The following is a 12145-nucleotide window of genomic DNA, read 5'->3' as shown; positions in this document are numbered from 1 at the left end:
AATAGTTAAGTTTCTTGCTAGCATAATGAGGCATTTTGCCTATTGTGTACAATCTCACTTTTACTTGATTGGTTACTTTTGTGTGAATTTCTAATTTATGGAACTAATATTGGAAGTTTCACCTTTTTGGAACTGTTGCCTATTGATGACATAAAGTTCTGGTAAATGTCTACAAAGAAAAGGCTTTCTAAGAGCACCCTGAAAAATATAAATGCCCTTGGAGTAATAGTTCACTGTTTACTCAGTTAACTTTCAGCAAGTTCTTTCGTAAATTTATTTCTAAACAGATAAAAGCAATGCTACTCCAGCAAGAATCCATTTGGCAGGCTTCTCTCTGGTTTTCAGGTTGAAAGTCCAGACATATGTAGGCCCTCTAACTTTGGTCTTGTAAACTGGGCATTCATAAGTGTTCTTCATCTCTTGCCTATCTGCTGGAGTGGCCCGTACAAAAATGACTGGCATTGTGGGAGTCAGGTCTTTAAGACGTGCTTCTGTAATGATGCCACCTTGTATGTCCCATCTTGCACCTAAAATATTGGTTTTAAAAAAAAGTAGTAATAAGATTTATTGATATCTTTGCTATTTTCATGCACTTGTGCTTAGATAAACATCAATCTACCTTTATCTACTCATGAACGTTGAAGTGTTAATTCCTTTTAGAAATTTCACAAACCTGCCTTTGGGACCAACCTAACTCCCCTTCTCATGTCTGACTTGACATCTGTTTTATCTAACAAATTTAATTTGCTTTATCTTTGTAAATGCACCGTGAGCATTTTTTTACATAAGCAGCTGTGATTGTTATGTTTCAAAGCCCTACCCATATGTGGGAGTGATTATTGAACACCCAACATTTCTTATACCATGTTCTTTGGATGAATATCTAACCAGTTCCCTAAATATTGCCTGTGAGAAATTCTCCTTTAATAATCTTATCTGCAGATCTTTTTCCTTGGTTAATTGTTCTGTCGTTCAATTGAAGATGACTTTCCTTTTATTCCAGACTAGGATAATTTAACTTCCTTTAAATCTTTTTTGTTTAAATGACTAAAATCAATGTTTGAACATTCGCCAACCTTTTTAACCCCCAAAACGTCATTTTCTGAATTTCATCTGAGTGAATATTAAATATTAGAATGTTACTTGTTTTGAATTGCAATTGGCTTACAGGTTTGTATTTGACTTAGATAACAATACTGTTTATGTAGAGTCTGGGAATGAACAAGACTTGTTTGAAGGTGTAGTTTACCTGTTTTGCAGTTCAATTCAAATGCAAGAATTCTAGATTTATCTTTTCACTCTATGTTTATTTTTTGAAGCTTTAGATAATCTCTCTAGTGTTTCTGTTACACCTTGTAAAGCCTAGGTTCTACAGTATTGCATCTACCCTCCGGACACCAACCTTGTGACTTGATGACAATTGATGGTACTTGGGTTTGGTCATGCTTTCCTCTGTTTTGGAAAAGTAAATGCAATACAACAGAATACAATGTCCAGTTGGTTTTACTTATTTTAGTTATGTCAGGATAATACTTTAGTAGTATCTAAATATTAGATCCATCATCACAAAGTGCAGTAAAACCAAAGTGCTGGAGAAAGTCAGGTGTGACAGCACCGGTGCAGGGAGAACTGCTAATGTTTAGAGTCCAATAAGAGTTGTTTAGAAATTCACATGAACTCTACATCAACTTTGTTTCTCTTTCCACAGATGCTGCCGGACATGTTGCGTTTCTCCAGCATTCAGTTTTCACTTGATTTCCAGCATCTGTGGTATATTTCTTCTATCATGTGCATAGAGAACCTATAGAATAATTTGTAACAAGACTTCCATCACTTCTACGTATTTTAGTTTTAAGTTTTTTTTCAATTATAACAAAATTTATAATCTACCTTCCAAAAACAATCCATGAATGTAGGCACCTTCCCTTGGTGGATGACTATAATCTTCTTTGGTCTTCTTGGTGACATCCACAGACAGGCACATCTTATCCAAAGGCCATTCATTCTTTCGGGCTACGCTCTGCATAATTGCTGAAGAACTTAAGAATTAGTATACTTCTCCTTCAGCATTGGCCATATTCTTGAGTTTATCTATAGTGATGTCTTTTCAAGGTGAAAAATACCATAAGACCTGTATTGTTAATTCTATCTTTGTATCATTACCAGGTTCCTGACCTGCTTAGGATCCAGCATTTTCTGTTTTAACTCTTTTCACTGATAGGGCTAGGTGATTTTTACCTTGCATTTTAGGAATTCTAATCAAGCTTTAACTTCATTATAGTACCCTGTTCCCAGGTAACTCATATTCTTTTCCAACATATGAACCAGGCCTATTTATCGGAGCCAGCGAGACTATTTTGAACAGTAACTTTGTTTCCTTTGGACCAGTGTTCAAATTTGATTTTACCATGATGTTCTGAAATTTGAGTGAGCTCAATTAAATGAAATAACTTTACTTAGAGAGTAGTAAGGGTATGGAATGCTTTGCCTGCATCAGTAGTAGATTTGCCAAGTTTAAATGCATTTAAGTCGTCATTGGACAGGCAAATGGATGTACGTGGAATAGTGTAGGTGGGATGGGCTTCAGATTAGTATGACAGAGTGGCGCAACATCGAGGGCCGAAGGGCCTGTACTGTGCTGTAATGTTCTATGTTCTACGTATAGCACCTCAAACATATTAAAAGCTCCCAAGGTTCATCTAAACCATGAGCTGTGCCCATGAAAGTAATCCAGCTCATTGCCCTTTCGAGAAGAAGAGCTATTGTCCTTGCCTCATTTGGCCTACAGGTGATTCCAGACCCACAGCACTGTGATTGGCTCAATAGCCAAACAGTCCAAGGATGATTAAGGATATACTCAAGCTGAGCTTGCAGCTCAGTGCACATCCTATTAACTTACATTCTGGAAAAAAAACCCAAATTAGCAATAGTGGAGAGGTGGTTGTGGTGAATAAGAGCTTGATAGAATCAGCACACATGAAAATCAATGCCTTGATGTTTGCTTATATCGCCAAGGGGTAGAATTTGGATTAAAAATGTGACTAAGTGCATATCCTTGGGGAACGTCAGAGGTAAATGCTGTAGTAGGAAAAGAAGCCAATGCAAGAAATTCTTTGGCCATGATCAAATACGAAGGGAATCCTGGACCACAATGGAGAGTTACTGGAGCAGGATTGTTAATTCAATCATATTAAAGGTGGAGGTGGGTCAAAATTGATGGAGACCTCTTTGTTTTATCTTTGTCATTTGTGACTGGTAGCCATTTAGATATGTGATAAGGCCAGAGCAGATGGAAACCGTTGCAAGTTGGACATTGGTTTGGGAGGCAACAGCACTTTCAAGGAATTTGGAGTTAGAAACTCTTGATCTCAAATTCAATAAGGATAGAAAAAGGATTTGTGAATAACAGCTAAAGAGAATCATTTACAATATTGGCTAATGTGAGCAAGAGGACAAGTTGGATAGTTCTGGACAATCATAGTGAACATGAAACGTTAAGTCTGTTTAACTCTCCAAATTCTGCCAGACCTGCTGAGTTTCTCCAGTACCTTTAATTGGATTGGTAGAGATGGGAACATGGGTCTAGACTAGAGTGGTGCTGGAAAAGCACAGCAGGTCAGGCAGTATCCGAGCAGGAAAATCGACATTTCGGGCAAAAGCCCTTCATCAGGAATAGAGGCAGGGTGCCTGCAGTGAAGAGATAAATGAGAGGGGGGTTGGGGTGGGGAGAAAGTAGCATAGAGTACATAGGTGAATGGAGCTGGGGGTGGAGGTGATAGGTCAGAGAGGAGGGTGGAGTGGATAAGTGGAAAGGAAGTTAGGCAGGTAGGACTGGTCATGAGGGCGGTGCTGAGCTGGGGTAAGGTGGGGGAAGGGGAAATGAGGAAACTGGTGAAATCCACATTGATGTCATGGGGTTGAAGTGCTCGGAGGCGTTCTTCCTCCAGGTGTTGGGTGGTGAGGGAGCGGCAGTGGAGGAGGCCCAGGACCTGCATGTCCTCAGCAGAGTGGGAGGGGAAGTTGAAATGTTGGGCTATAGGGTGGTGGGATTGATTGGTGCAGGTGGTCCAGAGATGTTCCCTAAAGCGCTCTGCTAGGAGACGTCCAGTCTCCCCATTGTAGGGGAGACCGCATCGGGAGCAACGGATACAATAACTGATATTGATGGATGTGCAGGTAAAACTTTGATGGATGTGGAAGGTGCCTTTGGTTAGTCGGGGGGAAGGTGAGCACCAGGAGGGTTTTGTCCATGTTACGGTTGGAGGGGTGGGGTTTAAGGGCGGAGGGGCGGGATGTGGATGAGATGCATTGGAGGGCATCTTTAACCACATGGGAAGGGAAATTGCGGTCTCTAGAGAAGGAGGCCATCTGGTGTGTTCTGTGGTGGAACTGGTCCTCCTGCGATCAGATACAGTGAAGGCAGAGGAATTGGGAATATGGGGCGACATTTTTGCAGGAGATAGGGTGGGAAAGAAGTATAATCCAGGTAGCTGTGTTTTACCGAGATGGAAACATGGTCAAAGGGAATGGAAGGGGTTTTCCATGAACAAGATAAGCCCAGAAAGCATGAGGAAACATGACAAAGAAACAACAAAACAATGCAAGCTTAGGGCAGAAGCTGGTGGGAATTTTTGTGGAAGATTGGCCTGGGTTGTGAGTGCAAGGCAGGGAAGTATTGAGGCAGCTGATCAGTCTCCATCTTAATTAGTGGAGATGAGGTTAAAAAAATTCCAAAAGATGAAGAGCTGATGACTTCCTTCAAACAAATACCAGAAATATCCACTGAACGATGAACAAGTGGAGTCCATGCACAGGAAAACTGGATTTGTAATTCCAATGCCATAGTCGTTCAGTGTTTCTTCCCAAAACTGATTGAATACAAGCCTGGTGTAGGTCCCTTGCAATGTGGTCATGGACGCATTGTCAATGTTCATGGAATGGCAAGGCTTCTGATTGTGTTTTGATCATGTTAACCATAACAATGAGAAAGCAAGTGAGATATGACCCATATAGATTTTTATCTTTGCTAACATGAACAAATGGAGAAAACTTCAACACAGCAACAAAATCTCTCTGACAAGTACAAGAACTGATATTTATGGCCCGTCATTTGAACGGCATGGGGAACATAAAGTGGGTGGATACTATCCTGAGGAACTCCTACAGAGATGTCTGGGAGCTGAGATGAGTGACCTCCAGCAACCACAATCAGGTTCCTTTGTGCTAAGCATGACTCCAGTGGGAAGACTTTCGCTGATACCCTTTGACTATAGCTTTGTTTGGACTCCTTGATGTCAAACTCAAGTTCCCTACCTTCTGTAAATCAGGAATGCCATCGCATCTGCCAATGGAATAGGACTATCTATGGACGGTGATGGTGTTGTTTGGGACATATACTTGGCAGTCAAATTCTACAAATGAGCATGAGTCTATTGCTTGACTAGTCTGTGGGGCACCTCACCCGGTTTTGGGGCTCATCTATGAAATACCCACCTTAAAGCTTTTTTAAAAGAACATGCTCATCTAAAGCTGTAACTTTGAGCAAGCCTTTAGTTATCGGTTCTAATACTTCATTGTCTACCAAATTTCACTTGATATTTATTTCTGTAAAATGTTTTGGAACATGGTAGTACATTAAAAGGTGCTACATAAATATATGTTACTTTGAGGATTACAAAGTTCAATGCAGTGGTCATGTTCTTTGGTGGTAAATCTTCCTGATAAACTCCAATTTGTATTGTGAATCCTTGTATACTTAATACAAGGCGATGGTTCTGTTCCCATGCGACTCTGCATTATAAGAAAATGACGTAATAACAGCACCGCCTAAACTAATGGGGCTGGAATCCCATTCTAACCAATACGAGTAAGGAAAGTTCGAGTTCTACAAATGATGGTCTAAATTATTCAATTGTGTTGTAGCCAATTCACGTTGAAGAAAGACGCATTATAGCAGAACTGACTATACATTACATCTGTCACTGTTTAGAAAATAATGTTTGATGCATCTTCTGGGCAACTAGGAATGAAAATCTAACTTTGGAATAAATACTTGAACTTTTGTAGTTTTGACAGGAGTATGCCATTTCTGAGGTTTCCGATGGTCACCTGGAACATAGCAATTCAGAACGGGAGTAGGCAATTCAGCCCTTTGAACCTGCTCCACCCTTTAACATAATCATAACTGATATTTCTCCCCCGGTCTCAAATCCACTTTCCTACTTGTTCCCTGTAACTCTTATTCCACTTTTCATCGGAAACATACCTATTTCTTCCTTGAACCTGGAGCCATTCTGCAGAACGTTGCCGTTGTACTGTTCCAATACATTATACTGGCAAATGTCCCTTTGGGAAATACAGTCATAGAATGGACACAGGTAAAAGCTGGCCCAATATATGGCACTTATGAACTATTTAAACTTACCCGTAAGAAAAGATTGAGGATTGAAGAAACCAGAAAGCCAGACAACAGCAGGAAGACTAAGATCCTGAGTCCAAGTATCAAGCTCACGGCAACGTAAAATAACATCGTTGAACCTCCAAAATGGAGAGTGTAAGTTGTAACAAAAATATGAAACAGACTTATCACAGCTTATTATGCATGCATATTTTTATACATTCTAATTTAAATAACTTCCATATTGAGATGGTATCACCATTAAAAATGGCCACCATGATCCATCTGCTAGTGCACAGTTTCACCCATGACATGGGTGAAAAGCATGTTTTAGTATAAAGGGCATTTTCTAAACAGCCAGAAAATAAATGTTTTTACCATATCTTACAACCATCATACCTTTAAAAAAAATGAGTTTCAGTAATTCACTATAAAACATAGTCAGAAGGTGCTTCTGCGAGGAAATTAAAAAGGATGTGATTAGGTTGAATATATGCATGCGGATAAAAAAGTCTACCCCTTAAAGGAGACATGAGTTAGACAAATGACAGTAAAGCACATAATATGTACTAAAATACAAGAAAATATATTTACAACAATTCTAAACAGACAGCACTTAGAAGGCTACTCTTACGGGTTCTTTCCAAATATGCTTTCATTTCTTTGGCCCTGTTGATCTTATTTATATATTTCAAATACACAGTGTGTGACATGTTTAGGAACAGCATTGGTTTGTACGTGGGCATGAATTGTTCTGTCTAGTAGTAGCTTTGGCCAGAGTACACACTCCTTTCATAATTTTGGGACTAAATTCTATGGTTCTATTCATCTCCTGCTCTAACTTTAGTAGAAACCATTGCAAACAATATTTAATGCATTGTTTGCTGGTTTCTCCCACTGAAGTTTCCATGACAAATGTTGTAGCCCTGTATAATTTCAGGGCTATGTATTTATCAACAATATTAAGACAAAGGCACCGTGCTCTGACTCTGCTCGAGATTGCTTATGATCCATTAGATTAGATTCCACACAGCATGGAAACAGGCCCTTTGCCCAACAAGTCCACAATTGCCCTCCAAAGAGTAAACCACCCAGACCTATTCCCCTACCCTATATTTACCCCTGACTAATGTACCTAACACTATGAGCAATTTAGCATGGCCAATTCACCTGACCTGCACATCTTTGGATTGTGGGAGGAAACCAGAGCACCCGGAGGAAACCCATGCAGACACGGGGAGGATGTGCAAACTCTACACAGACAGTCGCCCGAGGTGGAAATCAAACCAAAGTTGCTGGTGCTATGAGGCAACAGTACTAACCACTGAGCCACTGTACCACCCAGTTGTGATGTGCTCTGCAAGAGATGACTCTTTCAAGAAATGTGCGTACGAGCTAGCCGTTATTGATTTGTTAAGATACTTTAAATATGCTAATGAGCACATTTAACATGAAGTTGATTGTAAATAAAATAATTGCTCATAATTTGGGACTTTTTAAGCAGCCCTTCTTTGGGATAGCTACAACGTTTGATCTTCAAAATCTGTTGATTTGTCTCTGACACATCCTGATTTATTGTTATTACATATTTGTAAGTGCAATCAGAAATTTAGGTACAGGCTTCACTGTATTTTTCCAACCATTTCACAGAAGGGAAGTCATCCACAGCACTTGCCTGAATTCCTGATTTCTGTTCTTAATGAGTTGGACTTTCCATTCAGTGCCTGAAGTCAAAAGACTTCTTTGAATTATTCCTCTCTTCGCTCGGGGAGTGCTAATCTAATGCATTAAATATGTAATTTTGCTGAAATAATAGTGATCTTCAAAACCTAACCAAATTTTGTAGAGCTATTTAAAGTATTTTTCTAGCTTTTCATGTATTTGAATTGCATAATTCATTAATAAGCCATTTCATCCTACCATTGTGCCAGTCCATATGAAGATGGATATGCCATTCTGCTCCATATTTCAGGGACGTTATCATAGTACAATGCTGATTGCAATGTTTCCATTTCAGGTGAGACTGTCAGTTCTCCCTGTGCACAAAGGAATATAAACAGGAACAGAAAATAGAACTATTTACATATCTAGTGCTTTTCATTCAAGTATATTTTCTAGTCAGAGATTTCAGACAATCTGACCTTATCTGTTTTACAGAACCTTTTCTAATCAGGAACTTGTACATTTGCATTAATAGTTTTGACTAATTAGGAATGTCCATCTCAAGTACAGGGTAAGTTCATTTTACATTCCCCAATAATGGTGTCTGGCCCTAAACTTAAGAGCACAACCAGCTGTACAAGTGTGACATTTCAATTTTGTATACCAGCTGTTCTTGCAGCATGTCTGATAAAAAGCAGCATTTTAGATTTATGTTTTTGTCCACCAACATTAATTTCACTGTCACTTCCAGTGTTTGACCAAGTATTTATTAAAACACATTTCCACAGCCACTTCACATTCCTCAGTGACTGTGTCTCTCTTTCTATCTCATGTCCTCCTCCCAACCCCCACACATCAGGGCTTGTTAAGACATAGTTGGCTATTATACACCACCCATTTTTAGCCACTGATTGTTGCCATTAACAGTTATTCACCCTCCTTGCCAGATTGTTATCCACTCTTTTGTCTGTCCAACCAACCATTCTCCTCTCTCTTTGGGCTCTATCCCCACCTATTGTTTACTCCTTACCCCATCCACCACCCAATCTTCTGCATATACACTGACATTTTCCTGGCTACCATCAGTTCTGAGGAATGGTTACTTGACCCGAAACGTTAACTCTTGACTTTTCTCCACAGATGCTACCAGATTGCTGAGCTTTTCCTGCAATTTCTGTATTCGTTTCTGATTTACAGCATCCACAATATTTTTATTTTGGTTTTTAGCAGCACTTTAGGATTATGTTGTGAGGATATTTATTATCTTGGTTCTGACTCATTAGGACCCACATGCAGACAGTTCAAACACATTTCAATAAAGAACTTTGGCTGTTACACTGTAAAGGCTTTCCCTATGAGAAGTTTTCTCATCCTGGTTTTGAGATATGAATGTTGCTGACTGGGACAGTATTTCTAATTCCTAGAGAAAAATGAGGACTGCAGATGCTGGAAATCAGAGTCTAGATTAGAGTGGTGCTGAAAAAGCACAGCAGGTCAGGCAGCATCGGGAGCAGGAAAATGGACGTTTCGGGCAAAAGCCCTTCATCAGGACCTTCCAGCACCACTCAAATCTAGACACTAATTCCTAGAGAAGCCTGTCCCTATCTGCCCTCAAAGGTAATGAGAAGTTGCCATCATGAACCACTGCTGGCCTTTGGGTGCAGGTAGGCCTACAGCGCTATCAGGAAAGAGTATTTTATGCAGCAACAGTACAATAATTGTGATATATTTCCAAATCTGGATTGGTGAGCATCTTGGCAAGGGGACCTAGTATGTGGTGGTGCTCCCATGTATTTGCCCACTTCCTTCTACATGGTAGAGGTCATGGGTTTGGAGGAACCTCTGAGTTGGTAGTGTTTTTTGTAGATAGTAAACCCTGCTGACATTGTGGGTCAGTGGTGAAGGTACTAAATGCTGAAGGTGGTTGATGGGTGTCAATCAAGTTCACTGCTTTGTCCAAGATGGTCTTGAGCTTCTTGACCATTCAGTCAAGTGGAAAATATTCTGTTATACTCCTGACTTGGGCCTTGTTTATGGTGGACATGCATTAGGTAGAGATGAGGTGAGTAATTTCAACACAACTCCTCACCTTTGGCCTACTCATGTAGCCACAGTATTGATCTGGCTTATCCAGTTCACTTTCTGGTTACTAGTGGAAGATTCAGCATTGATAATGCCATTGAATGACCAGAAGAGATGCTTAGATTTTCTTGGATGGTGTGCAGCACCACTTATTTGCCACTTATCAACTCAAGTCGAGATTGTTGTCCAGTCTTGCAACAGATTGTTGACTTCAGGAAGAAAACAGGAAGACACGCCCTTATCTCCATGAATGAGCTGAGGTGGAGAGGGTCGAGAGTGTTAAGTTCCTAGGAGTGACGATAATCTGTCACCCTGACAATCTCTTCTGGACCGCCCACTTGGATGTGACAGTCAAGAAGTCACAACAATGCCTCTTCTTCCTCAGGAGGCTTAGGCAATTTGGCACGTCCATAAGAACCCTCACCAACATCTACAGATGCACCTTAGAAAGCATTCTATTTGTCTGCTCTGCCCTGGAACATAAGAAATTACAGAAAGTTGTGTACACAGCTCAGACCATCATGCAAGCCAACCTCCCATCCATGCACTCCATCTAGACCTCTTGTTGCTGTGGAAAGGCAGCCATCATCAAAAACTCCTCCCACCCTGGTACTACTCTCTTCCAAACTCTCATCAGGCAGAAGATACAGAAGCTTAAACACATGTACCAACAGGTTCAGGACCAACTTTGTCCTTGCTGTTAGCTTTGAACAGACCTCACAAATTTTGAATCTAATGTTGATCTTGCTCTCGTGCAGCCGTAACCCTGTATGCCTCTATCGGTCTAAATACCCGATGATCTGTATGTTCGTGTATGTAATAATCTGCTTGTACTGCTCACAAAACTGTTCACTGTATTTAGGTACATGTGTATTCCTGATGAAGAGCTCATGCTCAACACATCGACTCTCCTGCTTCTTGGATGCTGCCTGAACAGCTGTGCTTTTCCAGTGTTAAACCTTTCGACTTAGGTACATGTCACAACAATAAATCAAATCATGAACTGCTTCAGCGTCTGAGAAGTCATGATTGGTGCTGAATGTTGTGTGCAGTGGTCAGTGAATATCCACACTTCTAACTTTATTATGGACGGAAGGTCATTTGGTAAACAGCTGAAGTTCACTGAGGCTCGGATACTATCCCGAGGAACTCTTACAGTGATGTCATGGGACTGAACTGATTGACCTCCAAAAAATACAATCATCTTCCTGTGCTAAATATGACTCCAACCACTGGAGAGTTGCCTGATTCTGCATGATCCCAGTTTTGATCAGGGCCGCTGATGCAAATACAACCTTGATGTCTTAGGTAGTCACTCTCATCTCCGGAGTGACCCAGGTGGAATCCAAACGGAGCATCAGTGAGCAGATATTGCTGAGGAAGTGCTGCTTGATAGCACTGTTAACAACCCCTTCGATTACTTTGCTAAACTTTGAGAGTAAACTGAGAGGATGGTATTTAGCCAAGTTGGATTTGCCCAGATATTTGTGGACAGGATGTATTTGTAATTTTCTACATTGCCACGTAGATGCCGCTACTATGAAGGGACTGTAACAGTTTGATCAGGGACGTGGCACATTCTGGAGCACGAGTCATCTCAGTTCTATTGAAGGAATGTTGCAGGGATTGTAGCTTTTACAGTATCCAGTGCCTTCAACCTTTCTTTTTATATTGGGTGGAGAAATTGAATTTGCTGCAAACTGGGAGTTGTGATGCTGGGAACCTTTAGAGGAGGCCAGAATGGGTCAATGGCACTTCTAGCTTCTGAAGAGTGTTGCAAAGGCTTCAGCCTTCTCTTTTGTCAAAAGGTGTGACACTGGGAAAGCACAGCAGGTCAGGCAGAATCCAAGGAGCAGGAAAATCGACGTTTCGGGCAAGAGTCCTTCATCAGGAATAGAGGCAGGAAGCCTCCAGGGTGGAGAGATAAATGGGGGTGGGGAGGGTGGTGGAGCTGGGGAGAAGGTAGCACAGGGTACAATAGGTGAATGAGGGTGGGAATGGAGG

General features: G+C 40.8%; 1 protein-coding gene across 1 annotated transcript in view; it reads right to left on the bottom strand.

The window, feature by feature from the left end:
- Window positions 1-10: 10 nt before the first annotated feature.
- The window catches only part of LOC122550241 (dynein axonemal heavy chain 11-like), a 456308-nt gene continuing 444173 nt past the window's right edge, over window positions 11-12145 (bottom strand). The window contains exons 79-82 of the mRNA XM_043690997.1: window positions 8318-8433; window positions 6425-6537; window positions 1891-2031; window positions 11-527 (exon numbers count right to left, since the gene is read on the bottom strand). Of these exons, the coding sequence (XP_043546932.1) occupies window positions 280-527; window positions 1891-2031; window positions 6425-6537; window positions 8318-8433 (618 nt within the window). The 3' untranslated portion in view covers window positions 11-279. The remainder of the gene's footprint in view (window positions 528-1890; window positions 2032-6424; window positions 6538-8317; window positions 8434-12145) is intronic.

Source organism: Chiloscyllium plagiosum, chromosome 5 (assembly GCF_004010195.1).
Source record: "Chiloscyllium plagiosum isolate BGI_BamShark_2017 chromosome 5, ASM401019v2, whole genome shotgun sequence".
Taxonomy (NCBI): domain Eukaryota; kingdom Metazoa; phylum Chordata; class Chondrichthyes; order Orectolobiformes; family Hemiscylliidae; genus Chiloscyllium; species Chiloscyllium plagiosum.
The sequence above is the reverse complement of the archived record's forward strand: the minus strand, read 5'-3'. Positions and strand labels throughout refer to the sequence as shown.